The 21,648-nt window shown below is 43.8% G+C and overlaps 1 protein-coding gene across 1 annotated transcript in view; it reads right to left on the bottom strand.

Moving 5' to 3' along the window:
- tert (telomerase reverse transcriptase) overlaps window positions 1-21,648 on the bottom strand; it is a 68,638-nt gene that overhangs the window by 31,461 nt on the left and 15,529 nt on the right. The window contains exons 4-11 of the mRNA XM_078539491.1: window positions 21,223-21,412; window positions 19,760-19,948; window positions 13,810-13,971; window positions 10,649-10,744; window positions 5,198-5,283; window positions 3,968-4,081; window positions 3,725-3,796; window positions 2,378-2,566 (exon numbers count right to left, since the gene is read on the bottom strand). Of these exons, the coding sequence (XP_078395617.1) occupies window positions 2,378-2,566; window positions 3,725-3,796; window positions 3,968-4,081; window positions 5,198-5,283; window positions 10,649-10,744; window positions 13,810-13,971; window positions 19,760-19,948; window positions 21,223-21,412 (1,098 nt within the window). The remainder of the gene's footprint in view (window positions 1-2,377; window positions 2,567-3,724; window positions 3,797-3,967; window positions 4,082-5,197; window positions 5,284-10,648; window positions 10,745-13,809; window positions 13,972-19,759; window positions 19,949-21,222; window positions 21,413-21,648) is intronic.

Genomic DNA, 21,648 nt, shown 5'->3' with positions numbered 1-21,648 from the left:
GGTGTTGACGGTGGTGATATTAGCTAAGAAATGTGCTAATAGGTGACATTAAGGGTAGAAAGCAGGACGAGCAAGGTACAGATAGCCCTAGTGGGGGTAGGGTGGGGGGACGGGATCGAAATAGGCTAAAAGGTAGAGATAAAACAATGGATGGAAATACATTTAAAAATGTATTTTTATGGATTCCTCTCCTCTATTTTTCCTTAGTTCTGTTGAAGAGTCATACGGACTCGAAACGTTAACTGTGCTCCTCTCCGCAGATGCTGTCAGACCTGCTGAGTTTTTCCAGGTATTTTTATTTTTGTTTGTTTTGGATTTCCAGCATCTGCAGTTTTTTGCTTTTATCTCATTGTTTGAGATAAAAGATATCCTTTTAAGTTTCGAGGATCATTCAGTCCTCACACTGTAAGCTAAACATTAAAAGGACACTGATAACACAAGAAGGTGAAAACACAACGCCCCTACAATATGAAAAGAAAATGACCGTTTCTTATCAGCTTGAAAGTTATTCATTTCCAAAAGCTTCGTACACTGTCATTCTGGCGAGGTTGCTGGTGTTCCAATTAATTTCAGTAGTTATCGCATCCAAATATGACTGCCTCTATTGTAAGATCTCATATTATAGGCTTTATACAGAGACCAGCCAGCACATCTGCAGCTCGTACAGGTATTCGGAGACTGGTGGGGACATCACTGAGCTATAGCCTCATTTAATTAGCAGCAGTTTCAGAATGAGAGCAGTGATACAAAGCACAACTCCCCAACACACCAGCAAACTGCTGACATAACAGAGCTTTAGAAGGACATGTGTCAGGTCCCTCCTGGACTGATAAGAAGCTTTTGCAACCTTTTGACAAAGAGCAGCAAGTTAGGTATTCCAGTGGGTGGGTGACAGGGGTATTTGGACTGATAGTCATTCGGTCGTACAGAACTTGGGAGTATTGCTGAAATAAAGAGACATGTCGAAGCTTTTCGTCTTGCACTCATCAGGACACTCGCAAGAATACCAATAGAAAGGGAAAACAACAATTTATACTGTATGTGAAGAGCGTGCGGATTGGTTGGCAAGTGGCGTTGCCATGGAGAATGCACCACTGATGGTGACTGACAGTATATGGACTATGTTTCTCAGGAAATTTGGCAATTTACCAAAGGAAGGGTTTAACACAATTATCTTGCACTCTTGCAACTACAATAATGCTCCGAATAGTGATTCAACCGGTCCAATTGAATGCAAGACAAAATCATGCTCATGAATCTACTTACAAATCAGAAGTGTATTAGTTGGCCTGGATTTATGATGCAGGCATCACCCTCACTAACTGCAAAATGTTAAGAAATAACCTGATAGTCAAATGTCATTTCAGGGAAGGTGAGATGCGCCTGCTCATCCATATATACACAGAGGGGGAGTTCAGTCAGGTAGTTTTAATGGAGTTTTTAAACAAGTTTTTTTTTTGTGGGCATGTATCAGTGATAGATGACAATTTCCATAATGAAATCTCATGATCTGGAGTGCTGCTATGCCACAGGTTGACTCAACGTTCGCTGTTGTGCCATGTGATATGAAATGAAATTGTACAGTATTTTTGTCTGTAGTATGTATAATGCAAATTGTGAATGCTGACTATACTTAACCTTTAAGATACTGGCATGTATTCTAAAATACAAACAAGACTACAGCAGTTATTGACTGGAGGCTGGAACATTTTGAAAGTTAGCCACAGGGTTGAATAGAGATTACTTGGAAGTATCTATTGGGATCTTAATTGGGACTGCTTAATTGAAGAAATATTTTGCATCAATGATTCCTATTATAGAAACACTTGTATGTTAAAGGTTGGCAAATACACAATGTCTTGCATACATCATGACACCATGTTCCTCCACTGTGACAGCATAAAGATCAAATCCATTTGAAGATGTTAATTTACTTGTTATTTATTTAAACCTTGCAATTATCTATTAGAATTTAATTTGTGAAACCAACTTTGCATGGAAGTGTCACTCAGTAAAAGTATTTTTATGGGAATAACTGATAGACAAGAAAAAAAGAGCATCAGTTCCACAACTACCAAATGATCAGGAAAGAAGCTGCTGCTCAATATCAGGCGACTGCTTTCCCTCTTTAAAATGTGTTTCTCCATTCCACTCCCCAATTGAGAAGAAGAGTCAATTAACCTGCTCTCAATTCCACTTTTAAAAACCACCAAGGGGGTGCTGCGAAAGCCTAAGGTCACTTCCCTTCCGCCCACACGCCCTCCTGTTTGGGCCGCTGCTCAATCCTTACTCCCACGTGCGCGGCCGAGATGGTCAACTTGTTGTTTAAGGAGCTGTGCTTACACGAACAGGCCCGATACGATACAGCTCCTCCTACCTGGAATAGTCACAGTAGACCTCGAGTGTCTGTGTATCGAACAGCAGGCCACACCAAGGGAAGAGAGTGTGTTCTGGCAACAACTTGGCCTTGCTGCAGCCTGGAAGGTTCTCATCAAGAGCAAAGTTGACCACCGTTTTGTGGGGACTTATAAAACAGCCATACTCTGGGATTCCTGCAGCCAGAATCCTTGACCATTAAGAAACACAAATAATTAGTTGTTCAGTATGACCTCTTCAGAGCACTAGTTCACAGCAACAGAAAACAAACAGTAGTGTAATCCCTCAGTTAGGGGGTCAGCTGAGTCTCAGTAGGTAGCACTCTTGCCTCTGAGTCACAAGGTTCCAGGTTCAAACCCAACTCCAGGGTTTGAGCACAGAAATCAAGGCTGACACTCCAGTGCAGCTGAGACATGAAACCGAGACCCAGTCTGCCCTCTCAGGTGGATGTAAAAGATCCCACAACACTATTTAGAAGAAGGGCAGGAGGTTTATCCCCTTGGCCAATATTTATCGCTGAATCCGACATCACAAAATCAGATTATCTGGTCATTATGGCATTGCTGTTTGTGGGAGCTTGCTGTGCGCATGTTGGCTGCAGCGCTTCCTAAATCACAACAGTGACTAAACTTCAAAAGTACTTCATTGGCTGTAAAGCACTTTAAGACGTGCAGTGGTCATGAAAGGCGCTATATAAATACAAGTCTTCCGCTTTCTATCTGTGAAACCCTACATGGTTGCAGGTCGAGGTTTTCTGGTGCCATGGAACACTGATGTGCCGATTGGAACAGCTATCCATCATCCATTCCCTGAAGTAAAGCTTAAACCCTCCAAACAACAAAAACTTACATTTATATAGCACCGTTGGCATAGATAAACACCCCAACGAGGATAATCTGACACTGTGCCGCATAGGGAGATACGAGGCCAAGTTATCAAGAGCTTGGTCAGCAAGGCAGGTTTTACAGAGCAACTGAAAATGAGCAGAAAGGTGGGGAGGCAGAGAGACCTAGAGAGGGAATTCCAGATCTTAGGACCTCAGCAACTGCAAGCACGGCCACTAATGGTGGAGAAATGGGAATCAAGGAAGGTCAAGAGGTGAGGATTGGAAGGGTCGGAAATCCCAGAGGGCTGTAGGTCACAGAAATAGGGAGGAGCAGGGCCACGGAAGGATTCGAAAACAAGGATGAAAATTTTAAAGACTACAATGCACCAAGTGGTATGTGCGAAGGTGCCATAACTGAATGGTGGAAATGATGTCCCCAACACAACTCCGCTGTTGTACAGAGAATACTGAACGAAGACATTTCAGCTCACGGGTAGTTACTTCTTGCTCTATCTGACGTACCTTAGAAACCTTTTCGCATGTGCTAAGTGTGGAGTGACCAGCAAAAAGTCATCAACCAATCGCAGCATCAGCCTAAAGAAAAGAAGCATGTGCACCAATCGTTGGAATAAAGAAGAAAAATTGCAAACTGAAACCAACTTACAAAACCTAACAAAAAAAAAATCAGCTTTTCATGGTAAGCGATTGGCAACGCGATTAAACATATTAAGCTTAATGTCTAAATAAAAAGATGCCATCACTTACCCATCCTCCTGAATCCCACTGAAGAGCCTGTTCTCCATGTCACCATAACACAAGCTGCATAGTAAGGTTGACAGGAGGGAGCCTTGCGGTATTCCACAACACTGGACATAGTACCTGGGAACAGGGAGACTGAATTTCATGCTTTTCATGTGATATATACTACAATTATATACAAATAGGTTTTTCTTTATAAAATAAAATCTCTGCATAATGCTCATAAACAATTTTTGAACTTTAGTTCAACTACTTTTGGTCAAATTTAACTCAATATGCTCGAAAAGCATCCCCGCAGTTTTTGAAAAAAATATTTAAGAAATGTTAATGAGGTACATCGCAAGTACATGCAGCACGTCAACTCGCTTATGGGAAAACTCTAAATACAGCTTCGGGTGTCAAGTGCGGACATTGGCAAACATTAACTTGGCAGAATTAATGCCTTCCTCCTTATTTTCTTACAAACTCTGGCAGCATTCCAGATTGACTGGTCCTTACCGGGAGCTAACTAGAAATGGAATTTTTAAATTGAGCAAATTTATTATCGCTGACTAATGTGTATTCGTTCACAGTCATGGCACATTCTTTAAATGTGTATGGCACCTGCCAAGGTTTGTCAGTGTGGATAAGAAGTGAATATGTGGAAATGGGCATGTAATTCTGGTGACTGAAGATCCATAAAGTGTTTTGAGGTTGCGCTATATGGGTAAGTTCATTATAAAAGACTCAAAGCACATTTACCAGTCCAAGCCATAATTGGGGGCCAGTTAGCTCAGTTGGCTAATTTGTGGAGCAGCATAATGCCGCAGGCACAGGTTCAGTCCCCGTATTAGTTGCGGTAATTCTTGGAGGCCTTGCCTTGTCCCATGTTTATGGAGTGGTGCCCCCCAAGCTATATATAACCAATTGTCTCTCTCTCTCTAATGGAGACCGATGCCTATGGTCCTTCATGGGCTATGGCTGATTACCTGTTCAAACTTACGGAGGTTCCTTCAATTGGTTTTAAACAGTAACTTGAATCGAGTGCTTTGGTAGTTATACTAATGCAGTCTCAAACCATAAAGTACTGCGTTTACAAGTTACAAGTTTAAGAGCAGCCAAACTTCATGCAATAAAGCACAGACCCCACCTGCTGGTGACTGTAAAGACATTCATTGAAAATGGATCTTTATCGCATGTGATGGTGAAACAGACTTATCAGCTCTCAGTCAAATATTCCAAGAACACACTGCTTACTTATCCCCAATTCTGATTGTGCTGTTCGCAATCATTTGCTTGAAGTAACTAAACACCTGTCCAGAGGTTTCATTCAATGTCAGACCCTGAAAAAAAATCACAATTGAAAAAGGTTATGAACCACGTCGAGACTATCATTTTAGTCTATAATTCAGAGAAAGTAAGGTATAAAGTTTTATTGGATTTTTCAAAGTATTTTTTTTGTTATTCATTCGTGGGATGTGGCCGTCACTGGCTAGGCCAGCATTTATTGCCCATCCCACTCAAGAGAACATCAAGAACTAGAGGGCGCAGATTCAAAATAATTGGCAAAAGGAGTAAATGTGATGTGAGGAAAAGTTTTTTCACCGAGGGTGGTTGGAGTCTGGAATAAACTTCCTGAAAGGGTGGTGGAGGCAGGTTCGATCGATGTATGCAAAAGGGAATTGGATTTCTACCTGAAAAGCGAGAATGTGCAAGGTTACGGGGGGTAAGGCAGGGGAGTGGGACTAGGTGGAATGCTTTTTCGGAGAGCCAGTGCAGACTCAATGGGTCAAATTACCTCCTTCTGCATTGTAAAGTTACTGTGATCCCTAATTGCCCTCAAGAAGGTGGTGGCAAGCTGCCTTCTTGAACCACTGTAGTCCCTGTAAATAGATAGGTCAATACTTCAGAGTGCCCTTGTGTAGAGATGTACTGCCGAGAGGCTTTTTTGGTTGAACAACAAACTTTATTTGCTGGATTAGCTGCCTGCTTCTAGCAAGGATACAATACACTCTCTAGACTAGGAAAACTTCGTCCCTTACATGATTCCCCGCGCTAGATATTGATTGGTTGTTCTGACCACGTGACCCTTACTCAGTAAGGTTGGCCTTAAAGCAACAATCATCACACCTCTCCCCCTTTAATTCCTTGTTTTACAATCCTTATTTACACAAAGTATGCAGGTGAATAGAAAACAATATCAAAAATCTTAGAAATAATCACACTTGCACTTTGTCATGAATTCAGATTATACACTTATATACATAGGTCCAGTAATTACAAATCAAGTCTTTGAGAGGGTTTTCTGTTCCGGGTAGAGTAGTGTAACTCTATAGCCTGAGGCTCGACACTAACAGGAACTGCGATAAGGAGTAGCTCTTTTGGCACAGACAGTTCATTATTATTTGATTCAATGGAGACATCAGTTATACCTATAACAGGTCGATCAGGTGCTTATGGGTTCGATAACATTCCTTGGTGGCAACACTAACTGTGGAAGTGTCTCTCTGCTCCTCAGGTGATCTACATGTTTACAAACAATCCGGCCTTCCATGTCTACTTGGTAATGAAAGGGATCCAGTCTCTCAGACAATAATGCCTGGAATCTAACTTGAACCGCTACCAAAAGTTCCTTAAATAAGCAGCTTCAACTACCATAAATTTCCGGGCTCTACTACGCAAATTGTGGCTTGTTTTCCAATTATTTTGGTTCTTCTCTACCCTCCCTGGCAAATTTGGAAATGCGAGGCTCAGTCTGCATAAGCAGTTCTGCTGGTGGAACTCCCATTGTTACACGTGGAGCCGTGTGATAGCTCAGAAGGAAGCTTGAGACTTTGATTTCCCAGGCTCCTCCCGACAATTTTTTTAGTCCTCACCTGAAAATTTAGACTGCCCCCCTCGGCTAATCTGTTTGGTGCTGGGCGGTAAGGTGCAGTTCGGGTGTGCTTAATGCGGTTTAGACTGGTGAAGCTCTGAAATTCAGCACTTGTAAATATGGCTCCATCGCCTGATACAATGACACCGGACAATCCATGAGTCAAAAAGCATTGGTGTAACCTATCGATGGCAGCATGCGATGTAGGTTTCATCTCAAATATCTCCATCCATTTTGAGTGTGCGATTATGAGTAAAAACATTGTGCCTAGGAACGGACCCATGTAGTCTATATGGATCCGCACCCATGGTCAGCCAGGCCATTCCCAAGGATGCAGTGGGGCTACAGCTGGCAACTTTTGCTGCAATTGGCACTGTTGACAGTGCTTGACCAGCTTCTCGATATCTGCATCTATACCAGGCCACCACACGTAAATCCGGGCGAGCATTTTCATCTTAGAAACGCCAGGATGAGCGCTGTGTAATTAGGTTAGGAGCAGTGGTACAGGTACAGGAACTCTTGCTCCCCAGGGTATGATGTCATCCTGACAACTCAATTGGTATTTGTGGGTAAAAAAACAGTTTCATTTCCTCAGAGGCTGGCTCATTTAACCATCCTGTAAGTATCTGGTCTCTCACTTTGGACAGAAGCGGATCTCGATTGGTCCAGTTCCTGATCTGCTTCGCGCAGATGGGCGACGTGTCTAAATAATTCAATGCAAGGACGATTTCTTGGGGTACAGGGGTACGCGAAATGCTTTCTTGCAAGGGTAGGCAGCTATGGGCGTCCGTGTTCACAACGTGAATCCCAGATCGGTGCTTGAAAGCGTATTCGTAGGCAGACAGTATTAATGCCCATCACTGAATTCTTGCCGAGGCTATCGGTGAGATAGCCTTGTCTTCTTTGAAAAAGACCCAAAAGCAGTTTATGATCGGAGACGACAGTAAAGTGCCTGCCTTGTAGGTACTGGAGGAGTTTTTTTAACTCCGAAGATAATTGGCAGCCCTTCCTACTCAATCTATGAATAACCTTTTTCAGCTACTGAGAGGGTTCTTATACGTAACCTATTGGCCTCTCAGAGCCATTGCCCATTCCATGGACAATACTGCATCGACGCCATATGGAAGGGCAACATAGGTCAGCATCAATTCTTTAGATGGGTTGAAGTGCACTACAAGGTTGAGGACTGCAGCAGTTGTTTCACTCTGTTAAAGGCTTCCTCCTGTGGAGCCTTCCAGGGCTAGCCGATGGTGTTTCTTCAGCAGTGTGTGCAAGGATCGATAAGTTGGGTAAAAATCGCCCATAGAAGTTTACCATCCCTGAAAACGATTGGAGCTCGGTGCCATTTGTGGGGAAAGGCACCTCCTTTATCGCTTTAACTTTTTCTTCCGCAGGGTGTAATCCTTGTTCATCTACACGGTGCCCCAGATAGGAAACCTCAGTGGCTTGGAAAGTGCATTTCTCCTTTGTTAGGTGAACTCCATCTTCCAGGAATCTTTTTAAATACCTCCTCCAAATTTGTTAAATGCTCGACCTCCGTCAATCCAGTTATGAGGACATTGTCAAGCTACACTACGCCCTGTGGTAATCCCTGGAGCAAACTCTCGACCGTCCTTTGCACATGCTGAAGACATGCCTAAAGGTGGGCGCGTTTACTGGAATAGGCTTTTGTGTGTGTTTATTGTGACACACCCCCGGGATGTGTTATCTAACTCGAGTTGCTGGTATGCGTGGCTCATATCCAACTTAGTGTAGGATTGACCTCCTACCAGCTTTGAGTACAAGTGCACAATTCTTGGAATTGAATATATATCCAACTCGGCGGCCCGATTAACTGTTAGCTTATAATCGCCGCAAATGCAGACGGTCCTATCCAGTTTCAGTAGGGGGACGATAGGTGCTGCCCATTCCGAAAATTGAACCGGCTTTATGATGCCTAGTTCCTTCAACCTGCTAACCTCAAAATCCACTTTTTCTCATAAGACATATGGTGCAGGCCTTGCCCTAACAAAATCGGGGAGTTGCCCCTGGATCAACATAAATCTTGACTTGCAAGCTTTTGATTTTTCCTAATACGTTTGCGAAAGAAGCTGCCATATTTTTTTTTTTAAAACAATCCTAGCGGTCCTCCTGCCCGCACTTGAAAAATTTCAGGCCAATTTAACTTGATTTCTTTTAGTCAATCACAGCCCAGAAGGCTCGGTCCTTCCCCAGTCACTATTATTACTGGGAGCTGGGCTGACTGCTGCCCATAGCTCACAGGTACCATGATGGTGCCTTTTGCTTTTATTGCTTCTCCCGTGTAAGTCTTCAACTGTACAGAAATTCTTTCCAGGGTCGAGGGTTGGGTACCTTCTCTCAGGTACTGAAATGTGCGCTCACTCATCACTGTGGCTGATGCCCCTGTATCCACCTCCATAACAAGAGGTTTCCTGTTTATGTGGAGTGTGACAGTAATAGGGTTTGCCTTGATTGCTTTAAGATTAAAAAGAGAGTGAATGTCAGGATCAGTTATTTCAGGCTCTTTCACATTATGTATCTCTAACATCTTTGTTGGATGGTTACTTGGCAGTCTGGACTTAGCTCTGCACTGCTTTATCAAATGTCCTCTTCGGCGACAGTAATAGTACTCGGCCTCCTTAAATCTGCATGGTTCAGGAGTGTGGTTACCCCCACATCGGTAACATTTCAACTTCAGGATCACCGTCAGGTTGCCTCCGGTATATCTTTTTGATTTCTGGGTGATTGGGAATGATTCCCGCTTTCTGGCTGCTTCAGCGGTTTTGGCACCATGCCTGGCTGCAGGTTCCCACCCTAAACTGGTAAACGGCTCCATTTTGCAAGCTCTGTAGCTCCTGCGAACCTTTTTCAGTGCCAGTGCTATCTCCATTGCTTGTTTACAATTTATATCGACTTCTGCCAGCAATCGACGCTGAATGGCGTTGTTGCGTGTGCCACGAACTAACTGATCTGATAACATGTCATTCAAGATCGCTCCAAAGTCACAATTGCTTCAACTTAGCAATATAAGTATAGCGACCGATTTGCCTGGGGCCCTCACCCTCGTATTAAATTTGAATCTCTGCGTAATGACTGATGGTTTGGGCTGAAAATGGCCCATCACTAAGTCCACGAGCTCAATGAACGATTTGGAGTCAGGCGCGCTTGGGGTTGTGAGGCTGCGAATAAGGTTGTAGGTTTGACTCCCACAGACACTCAAGGGAATTCCTTTGCGCTTTGCTTCTCCCCCTATTTCGTTGGCCTGGAAATAAAACCCAAAGCGCTCAATGTATTGACTCCAGTCCTCCGTGGAGGAGTCAAATAGGTCAGTCCTCCTGAAGAGAGGCATCCTGGTGAGTATATATATATTTTAAAAACTGAGATACTCACAGTTGTAGGGTGAGTGGTAGTGCCAGGATCAATTATCCTTGACGCCAGAGGTAGATGTACTACCGAGAGGCTTTTGTAGTTGAACAACAGACTTTATTTACAGAGCTGCTGGATTAGCTGCCTGCTTCTTGCAAAGCAACAATACACTCTCTAGACTAGGAAAACTCCACCCCTTCTAAGATTCCCTAGCTCTAGGTGTTGATTGGCTGTTCTGACCATGTGACCCTTACTCAGTAAGGCTAGATTTAAAGCAACAATCGCCACACCTTGCACAGACAAGAACTGGTTTGATATTCTTAAGAACTCTCCCGAGCTCAATCAAACTATTTTGTCAATATTTCCAAAAATGAATCAGCAGCAAAGGAGGAAACATCACATTTGTCTTAGGTAGTCTCTTCCTTCTGTGACAGGGATTGGACATAATCGTAAGCGACTCATCTCACCTGCTCAATCAGTACAGTGTTTTGCAGAGGGGTATCCTGCTGTAGATGGGACACAAATTCCTTCATGTTTGGCAAGAGATCCATCATAGTAGAAACCTGAATATTGATAGTATATGACAGAAGAAAAAACATCTTGGTTACCATTAAGAGATGCGTAAAGGCGTGGCAGAGAGAGAGGAAGTTTACGCACCAAATCCCTTACACAGGACAACAACACGGTTACAAAGCAGGAGGAGAAAGGCAAGGAAATCAAGAAGTCGTGATGACGCAAAGATTAAGGTTTAAAAACCTATACCTTACATCTTCAAAATACACTGGATCAGTGGCTGTAGCTTCCTGTTCTTACCCCTCTGAAGGCTGACCAGGAAAGTGATAGATAACACGATCATCACTGGGGAATCATGTACAGTTTAGCACACTCCATTATTTGAAAGTCATGAAAGCAATGCAAACATTCGGCACTCGGTCCCTGCCAATGATGAGCAGATAGTGGTAAACGCCTAGAGTTTCCACTTGGTCACGCTGGTTTTCCAGCATAATTAGGATGAAATCGACACAAGATCGCGGAATTTTAAGCGGAAATTACATTCAGCGCAAATCGAGTTTCCACAATCTTTTGTGCTAGAGGCTGGCCCCACCCAAAGAAATTGGCCACTCATCCAAATGGGATTAATTACTACTGAGAGCGCTTCCGCTAATTGCACTCATTTGCAGGCCTTCAATGCGCCTCAAAATTAAACTGGTTCTTTTGGCCGCAAGGGTACAACCAGGTACGTTTCAAAAGCCTTTGAATGTAATTTTTTTTTTCAATTTACAAACAAATGGAATACTGCGCCCGGGTATAATGAGTGAAAGGTTCCATATATCTTTTGAAATTTACTTCTGTAATTTAAAAATCGGGTTACTTACAAGTGCTGGAATAGCGCAGGTTGTAAGTGTCTATTTTTTCTGCGATAAGCACATCTTCAGCTTTATTAATTAAACTGCACCAAGCTCCCACTCTTAAACGTATCAAGGAATATTTTGAAAGCAAAGTGTTTTTTTTTTAAAAAAGCTACATTTTAAAACACAGCCTGATTGCCGTGGCACACGACAGATATTCCACTCAGCGCTGTACAGATACGATATGGGTACAAACTTGAGAGAGATATAAAAAAAACACTTTCTAAAATGGGCACGATTTTTGGGTGCAGGTTGCACCCATAGCATCCAAAGTGGAAACTCTACCCTGCCGCGTTTTGACCAATCCGATTGGTTCATCTGGTCACCCTTCCGCTTGGTTACGATACTTTCGTGCAAATCAATTACAATTATGAAATCTGCCTATCAGCAACTCACACTTTCTGCTGTTTAATGAATGCATCCTTTCATTCTTGAGTACATAGTTTCAAGCAATCAGTTCAAAACGTGGCCATTAAATATTTCGCTTGGAAATGCTGCATCTGAGAAGTGCAGCAGACCAACACGCGCAGGCAATTATGCCATTTTAACACAGAATCTATATTTGGTTCGACAGGTCAGACATTTCAAGCGGGTGAGAATTCTGGCATTAATTAGCCCTTTTGCGAAAGTGAGAATATGAATGCATTGGAACTTGCTTCTGAAAACAGGACAGAATCAATAACTAAAGGCACGGAGTCAATGGTATGCAAAAAAAACGATGATAAATTCAGACTTTTTTCTTTAGCGTTGAGAAGGTGATCTGAACACTTACAAGAATGTAAATAAGAGACAAAAAACAAATCAGAGGGGAGGTTAGGAAAGAAGTCTTTACACAGTGGAATTCTTTGTCACAAACTGTGTCTGAGGAAGAGTTCATAAATTATTTTAAAGAGAATTAGATGTCTTGCTTGGAAAACAGTAATATTAATGGGTCTAAGACACAAACAGGAGTTTGGTGACAAAGTAAGTGACTCATTGGGAGAAAAACATGGGCCAGGACTTTCCCCCTGTCAGGGAGTGGGGGGAAGTTGAAGAGCGGGCCCACGGAGGCGTGCCTCCGATCATCGCCCCCAATCGGGGGCACGCCGCCATTTTATGTGGGCGGGCCAATTAGGGCCCGCCCAGCGTGACGTCCACACAGAAGCCGCTATGCACTCCCTGTGCGAGCGGGGGGAGATCCCTAAACCCGAATGCGCTCTTTCGCGCATACACACGAAAGAGTGTACTCATCTCCCTGAGGCTAAGTGCTGCCTCAGGGAGATGGGCTGCACATTGAAAAGTATTAAAAATAGAAAATAAAAATTCCCTGACACGTCCCCTCATGTAACACTGTCACATGAGTTGGGACGTGTCCATAACTTTTAAAACCACTTTTATTAAATTTTTAAAAACCTACATGAAACCTCATCCTGCCCGTGGATGAGGTTTCATGCTCATTCTAATTCCCACCCGGGCTCCTGGCCTGCCCACCAATCTTAAGGTTGGACGGGCAGGTCTATTAATTACTTTAATGACTCTGTCAATGGCCTCAATTGGCCATTGACAGGTTGGCGGGCGCACAGATGATTTTGCTGCCCCCGCCTACCTGAAAATTTAAATGGGGCAGGGTGACATCAGGACTTCCACCCAACGTCACCACGCGTCATTTTATGCGTCGGCGAGCGGGCCCAGCCCGACTGGAAATTCCTGGCCACAAGTACAGACTTCATGGGCCGAGTGACCTGTTGTAGTCTGTAAGATTCTACGTTCACTTTTCCTTTACCAGCTTCCCAAAAGCATGGAAACCAGTCAGGCCAATCTCACCAGTCAGACCAATCTCACCAGTCAGACCAATCTCACCAGTCAGGCCCATCTCACCAGTCAGGCCCAGTCAGGCCCATCTTACCAGTCAGGCCCAGTCAGGCCAATCTCACCAGTCAGGCCAATCTCACCAGTCAGGCCAATCTCACCAGTCAGTTGAGTCTCCACATCCAGCAGCTGCTAAAACTTTTACTGCAAATTCAAAAGCACCAAGTTTGCCAATAACGTTGACACTTTTGAAAAAGAAAATGATCCTTTTAGACTCAAGATTTGTACAGAGCCTGGCTTTAGGTACAACATACAGGAGATGAAACAGTCGAATTTAATAATACCCTTCAATATTTTCAAGCAGCTATTTTCAGTCATCAGATCACTGATCCTCAGCTAAGTCTCACACACAGGATGCCACAAGTCTGTACCTGACTTTTGAATGACTTTCTAATTTGTCCATTGGAATCCATCCAGACTTTTGTGTAGTGCCGGATGCAGTAGCTCTCTTGTACCGTGGGATCCAGTATTCCCGAAATCACTTCCATTAACTTGGAATGAGGAATGGCGTCGTAGGCACCAGTGACATCTGCCTGCAACAAGAATAGTTTTATGTTTAACTCTCCGGTGCGTTACCCCACAGTGCACCTTTCAAACTAGCCATGTCAGCTTGGCCAGAGGCCAAGCGACCAGCTTCGAAGTCTAAATGACAGGTTTAAGACTGAAGTGTATAACTAGGTTGACAATTCAATACAGTACTGAGACAATGCTGCATTGTCAGTGGGCCTGTCTTTCGGACAGATGTTAGCCCAAAGTCGTACCTGTTTGTTCAGGTGAAGATTCGGGGTTTCGATGGCATTTTTCAAAGGAAAGCAGGGAGTTTTCCTTGTGCCCTGGCCAACATTCCTCCCTCAGCTCTCAACAAAACAGGTTAAATGGTCATTTATTTCATTTGCGCCCTGTGCATAAGCCAGCTGCCAAGTTTAACTATAAAACAACAGTGCTTCAAAACCTTCAAAAAGTAGTTAATTAGCTTTTGGCTATATTGAGAACACAAAGGATACTACACAAATACAACTTTGTGCTCTGTGGTCTATACTGTTCTTGTATCACATATCTGAAAAATAGCTATTTTCTATTTAACATTATAAAGAATAACCAAAATGCATGATACCATTGGGGATTTGTCAGTCATAATTTCAGTGGTTACAGTACAGTGCCATTCTCTATTTTATAGGCTATATTGTGTGTGACCACCAACCATGGGGGTTGAAAAGAGTATAACAAAAAGACGATAAATAACCAGTAATTGTGTGACAAAGTACTTGGGCTTTAAAGCTTGAAATTTGGTAAGAGGAAAGACCAAGGAGGCAAGAAATTCCAAGTATTTGAGATGATACAAAAACAGAAAATGCTGGAAAAACTCAGCGGGTCTGACAGCGTCCGTGGAGAGAGAAACAGAGTTAACGTTTCGAGTCCGTATGACCCTTCTTCAGAGCTAAAGAGAAGTAGAAATGTGATAAAATTTATACTGCTTAAGGGGGGTGGGGTGGGGCAGGTGAAGCTGGATAGAAGGCCAGCGATAGGCGAGGGCAAAGGAGGGATTGACAAAGATGTCATGAACGAAAGGACAAAAGGAGTGTTAATGGTAGTGGTAGGGGCTAAAAAAAGGTGCTGATAGTGGCATAAAGTATTTGAGGTCCTGGGAATGACAAATTTGCACTTTAAGGACAAAGGAGGAAAGGCAATACCAATAAAATCATAAAGATAGCACAGGGAGGATGAAGCTAGAAGGGACTTCAACAACAACTTATATTTATATAGTGCCTTTAACACAATGAAACATCGCAAGGCACTTCACAGGAGCATTACAAAACAATGTATGACACCGAGCCACATAAGGAAATATTAGGTCATCTGGTCAAAAGCCCGATCAAAGAGGTAGGTTTCAAGGAGTGTCTTAAAGGAGGAACATGAGGTAGAGAAGCAGAGGTGTAGGGAGCGTATTCCAGAGCTTGAGACCCTGGCAACTGAAGGCATGGCAACCAATGGCGGAGCAATCAGAGCTGGGAATGTACTGGAGGCCAGAATGAGAGCAGCACAGATATTCCGGAGGGTTGTGGGGTTGGAGAGGATGACAGAGATAGGGAAGGACAAGTCCATGTCAGCCAAAGTTTTGCTTGTACTTTGTCCTGAAAATGAGATCAGCCATGATCGTATTGAATGGCGGGGCAGGCTCGAGGGGCTGAATTGCCTACTTCTGCTCCTAGTTCTTATGTTCTTAAAAGCAAGACTAGTGTTAGAAGTGCCTTCCCAAATACTGGAGAAACTTTTGCTTTACAGAGAATTAGAAGTTGTTGAAACAGAAATAAACTGCAGTAAATGAGGAAACTGTGCTTCTTGCTACAGTTTTAGCAATGAAAGCAATGTGGGGTGTGCTCCTTGAGATCAGAGGAGATAATGAGGCCAAAGGTCACAGGGACACAAGAAATGGGAGGAGTAGAACATATGGCCCATCAAGCCTGCCCCGCCATTCAGTACGATCATGGCTGATCGTGGGCTTCAACTCCATTTTCTCACCCACTCCCCATACCCTTTGATTCCCTGAGTGACCAAAAATCTGTCTATCCCAGTCTTAAATGTATTCAATGATGGAGTCTACCCTCCAGGGTAGAGAATTCCAAAAATTCACAACCTTTTGAGTGAAGTAATTTCTCCTCATCTCAGTCCTAAATGACTGGCTCCTTATCCTGAGACTGTGCTCCGTGTTTTTGACTCCCCAACCAGCGGAAACAATCTCTCAGCAGCTACCCTATCAAACCCCCTCAGAATTTTGTAGGTTCAATGAGATCACCTCTCACTCATCTAAACTCCAGAGAATATACGCCCAATTTACTCAGCCTCTCATCACAGGACAACTCCCTCAATCCCAGGGAACAATCTAGTGAACTGGAGCACCTCCCAATGCAAGTATATCCTTTCTTAAATGTGGAGGCCAAAACTGCACACACTACTCCAGATGTGGTCTCACCAACAGGTGAAGGAAGACTAAATTTGGAATTTAGGTTGGGGCACAGGGGTAGGCCAATCAACTTTTTCAGCCCCACCACCCCACCGTTCCATCATTCAATTAGACCATGGCTCATCTGCATCTTAACTCCATCCACCCGTCTTTGTTTTGTGATCCTTAATCCCCTTGGAACGGAGGAGAAATGAGAAATGTCTTTAAAGAATTGAAAGACAAAAGTAGACAATCAGTATGGAGATCAACTTGTAATGGTGTAGTTACTGTATTGTAAAATGAGGTACAGATGATATAGAAGAAGGATTCTTTCCTTGCATCCCTCCAATGGATTAATGGGGTATAACAAAAACTTGGGCTTATCCAAAACACAACTCCCCGCATTCTAACTTGCCCCAAAGCCTGTTCACCCATCGTTCCCATGCTTGCTGTGCTTGGCCCCCGGGCTGGCAGTGCCTTTATTTTAAAATTCTCATCCTTGTTTTCAAATCCCTCCATGGCCTCACCCCTTCCCCATCTCTGGAATCTCCTCCAGTCCTACAACCCTCAGAGACATCTGCACTCCTGCAATTCTGGCCTCTTGCACATTCCCATAAGTTTCATTGTTCCACCATTGGTGGCTGTGACATCGGCTGTCTAGGCCCTAATCTCTGGAATTCCCTCCTGAATTATCTCCGCCTCTCTCTCTCTCCTCCTTTAAAATGCTACTCAACCCTACCTCTTCGACCAAGCTTTCAGTCAGCCGTCCTAACCTTTCCTTATGTGGCTTGGTGTCAAATTTTGTTCGATGACGCCCCTGTGAAGCACCTTGGGACATTTTACCATATTGAAGGCACTATATAAATGCAGGTAGTTGTTGTTAATGAAGTTTCAGGTTGCTGCCTCTTCTAAAGGTTGCCTATTTAAAAGTAACCCATACGTAGCTAGTGTTCTACTGGAATAACGTTTTCTTTAAATTGATTAGATGGATGCAGTTCAAACCACTTCGTTCGTCTACAAAGGTAGCTAAACACCGACACTTAAGCGCGGTTACACTTGCCTCAATGTGGACGTCATTTGGAATTTACCCATCTCACAATATTTAGGCTGAGTTTTTCCAGAAGGAATTATGGCAACTCCAATGTCATTCGGATGTATCAACGATAATGTCAAAGTGGGAAAAGGACACATCCAGTGACATGCTGCCCCCTGACCCACCCAGCAGACATCAACGTTGCTAATTGGAGAGTCTTCCAGAGGTTGTCAGGTCAGAGGGGCACAGTCTTGTAGGAAGGATACACAAAGTTATGGAACATGATGTAAGTTTCATATGGGGGTGCAGGGGGGGAAAATTAACTTGAATGACTGAGGGATAAAATTCATTGGGTTGGATTTCATGGGGCACCATATTCCCCGCCCCGACTAAAAAGTCAATAGGGAGCCCTTCCACCAAAATGCCGGCTGCCCGGCAGCCATTTTATGCTGGAAGCAGAGTTAATTGTCTAATGTTGAGACTAGCATCCTCGTCTGTGGAGGAAGTTCATCCTTTAGAGAGCTGCTGGCCAACTTGGCCACTGCTGGGACTACAGGCAGGCCCCGAACAAGAGGAGGTTCTGGAACTGGACTTCAAGCTAAGTCCGAGATCTCAGTGAGGCCTGGCTGGCAGACAAGTGGGTGTGAGGGGCCAGGTTTGAGAGGCTGGGGGGCGGGGTGAGTAGGGGGGAGGTTTAAAAAAGGGATCTGATCTTGGGGAAGGGGAGTGCCTCCGATGGGCACAGGGCACCCCCAAAGGAGGTTCTCAAATAGGCTGGCAGGGAGCCCATTGTGTAGTTAAAAGACAGGAACAGATATCTATTTTTAATCGAAGAGATGGCACAGCATTTGAAATTGGAAGGAATACCCGAGAGACCGAATTCTCCAAGGGGTGGTTCATTGGAATGGGCTCAAATTCAGTTGCAAATAAAAATACTGGAGCTAGAGGCAGAAGGAAAAGAAAAGGAACGAGAAAGGACATTCCAAAGGGAGTTAGAAATGGTGAAGTTAGAAAAGGAGGAAAGAGAAAGAGAGAGAGAGAATTCCAGCTTAAAATGCTGACAGTTAAAAAAGAGACGCCAGTAATTGAGGCCGGACTTATTTCCAGGTCAGAACCCAGTGGGGAGATGTTTAAATTTGTACAAGCTCTTCCAAAATTTGAGGAAAGGGATGTTGAAGCATTCTTTATTCCATTTGTGAAGATAGCTAAACAGAAAACTCCTGGCCTGCCAAGAGAAAACATCTGAAATCTCCTTTCCTCATATCTCTGTAACCTGCTGTCTCTCTGAGGAAACCCCCGGAAATAGGAAGAGGGGAAATCACTGTTAGAGACACTGAAAAGCAAGTCCTCAACCAGTGGACTAAATACTGAAAATACTGGAAGACCACCTCGTGTCATCAACAAGAACTGAAAAGAATTTGGAAGCCATTGATCAAAATCAACCCATCGAATCCTGCACTCCAGATTGGTGCTATTGAACTGTTTTATCCCACCCCGATAATCCATGTTGTGTGTGTGTATGTGTTGGGGGTAGAGTTTAAGTTATGGTGTTAGAAGTTAGAAGTTCATATTTCTTTGTTTTGCCACTAGTCAGACAATTGTTCAATAAACAGTTATTTACTTATTAAGTTTACAAACCTGGTGCTCGTATTCTGTTAACCTAAATTAAATAACTAGGTAGAATTGAGGCAATCTGATGGTTTGATTAAACCTTCCACATTTGTTGTGGCTCAGGGAGCAGTGGGGTTTGATATTACAGCGCACTATCCCCAGTGAGTCGTGACACCTCCAATTCTCTCCCTCCTTTCCTGTAACTGCCAATACATCTTACAGCATGATTCAGTATCTCTTCCGAGTATGAGCCCAGATAATGAATTCTGGCAATGGAAAAGATCACTGGCCAGCCTGGCTCTGCCCTCATGCGCCAGAATCAGGAGACCTTATTGACTCGTCCCCTCTTTAGCACATAAATGCAGAGGCCAGCTGTAGTGCCCCAATCGCTGCCCCACCTGAACTTGGCGCAGATCGGGATTGAACCTTTCTGATGCGCGTTGCTCGGTTCTGCAATGGGCAGTGAATGCCAATTTTCAGAGGTCATTTCAGCTCTTTGTTTAGTGAGCAAGATACCTGAAGTTCCAGGCACTATGAAGACTTCGAAAAGTATCAGGATGTTTCTCTCATTAATAGATCAATTTTAACAGTTAGAGGCACTTAAGAATTAATGTAAACCCAGGTATTTCAAGAATACAGTGCAATAGATCAATCCCCACCAAGATGTCACATCACTGTTGGCAATTTGTTTAAAATTAGGAGATCATCCGGTGGAGTATCAGAACTTTATACTCACTTTCACAAAGTAATAAGGACGACTCTCTCTCACTTTTGCAGCTTTCAGACTCTGTAACGCAAACTCCCTCCATGCTTTGTAAATGTCATCAAGTCCAAAGACTGAGGAGCCCATCAGGGCCGGGTTCTGTTGACACTCATAGTTCAGCACACCAAACAGGACTTTCATTTGGGCGTCAGACTGTTGGATCTGTTTTGAACATATTTTTAAAAACTGTTAAATGCCCAAAAGTTCAAGTAATAACTAAGTAATAACCTGGCACTCCCTTCCTAAATGCACTGTGGGTGTACCTAAACCACATGGGCTGCAGCAGTTCAAGGTGGTGCTCACCACCACCACCTTCTCCAGGGCAATTAGCGATGGGCGATAAGTGCTGGCCTAGCCAGCAATGCCCACATTCCATGAAAGAATAAAAAATAACTGCCCTGCGTTTATTAGAAATCATTTATTCTTCAAGTGGGCTAACTGTGGCAAGACACATTCTCCATAATAGCGTATTATGGTTGAGGAACCAGTTCCAGTCAATCCAAACTGAGTGTGCAAGAGATAGAACATCTGCCCTTTTACCTTCTTTCCTACTGACCAGGGCCAAAACACTCCTTCAAGATTAAATGGTGATTTATTTGTACTTCTTTCAATTTAGTATTATGGTCTGGATCTTGTGGTTCCCAATAGTAGCAAACACTGAGAAGGCACCTGGTTTAGCCCTCCCCCCACCCCGCCAATCCCCAGCCTTGTTCCACACCCTGCCCCCCCTCCACCAATCCCAGAGCCCCCCACCAGCTCTTCTCTGACATCAGTGGGGCCGAGGAGCCGGGATGGGAGAGCTGAGGAGAGCAGGGGCGGGATGTAGGGGCGGTGTACAGGGCTGGGCCACAGGGGGAACGGCAGTTAAATGCACAAAGAAGAGATTGTAAATGATTAAAAAACACTTGCCCGTCATTGAGCTGAAGACAGATCCGAAGGCGGCGCATGACTTCAGCTCGTGACATCAAGGAGGGCATGGCTTCAGGACATCCTAAAGCGCTTTCCAGTTAATAAAGTGCTTCTGAAGTGTAGTCACTGTTTTAATGTGGGAAAGGTCATTGTGATAATGACCAAATAACCTGTTCCAGTGATGTTGGTTGAGGGATAAATAATGGCCTGCGCACTGGTGAGAATTCCCCCGCTCTGCTTTGAAATAGGATCTGTAACGCCCAACTGAGAGGACAGGTGCCTCATCTGAAAGACAGCACCACCAACAATGTAGCACTCCCTCAGTACTGCACTGAAGGGTCGGCTTAGATTATGCATTCACGTCTTTGCAGTGAGAATTGAACCCAAAACCTTCCGACTCCAAGGCAAGAGCATTAGCACTAAGCAAAATCTGACACCTTAGAAAAATATCTGTCGGGGCAGGGAATGAGGCATTTTAGACCCATCTGCTTTACAGTCCACACACAAAGCCCAAAGTGGTCACTAACCTTTCTAAAGCTGCTCCTTTTCACAGAGGGTTTTAGTGCTGCTTTGCTCCGCATTTTCACTATTGGTCGTAGGCCATTTTTCTTTGGAATAAACCGCAGTTTGGAAGGGGGTGGAAAGGTTTTCTGCCGTTGTTTCTGTTCCATGTCTTTGTGTGAGATGGGTCGCAGCTGCACTTTCGCTAGATGTTTTCTACATTAGTTTGCAAAAAAAAAAAATTCCTTTTGCATCTTTCACTTATAAAACAATCTTATTAAAACAGTATACAGCTCATAAATAAAGGAGCTGAGAAAAGGTCGCAAACCTGAAACATTAGTTCTGATTCTCTCTCTCCCAGATGCTGTCTGACCTACTGAGTATTTCCAGCATTTTGTGTTTAGGTAGCGCCCTGAGGAGCATTATAAATCCGGGTTAAAACTACACTGGAT

This window comes from Cetorhinus maximus, chromosome 3, assembly GCF_964194155.1.
Source record: "Cetorhinus maximus chromosome 3, sCetMax3.hap1.1, whole genome shotgun sequence".
In the NCBI taxonomy this organism is placed as follows: Eukaryota; Metazoa; Chordata; class Chondrichthyes; order Lamniformes; family Cetorhinidae; genus Cetorhinus; species Cetorhinus maximus.
Note: the sequence above shows the minus strand (reverse complement) of the source record. Positions and strands in the feature narration are given on the sequence as shown.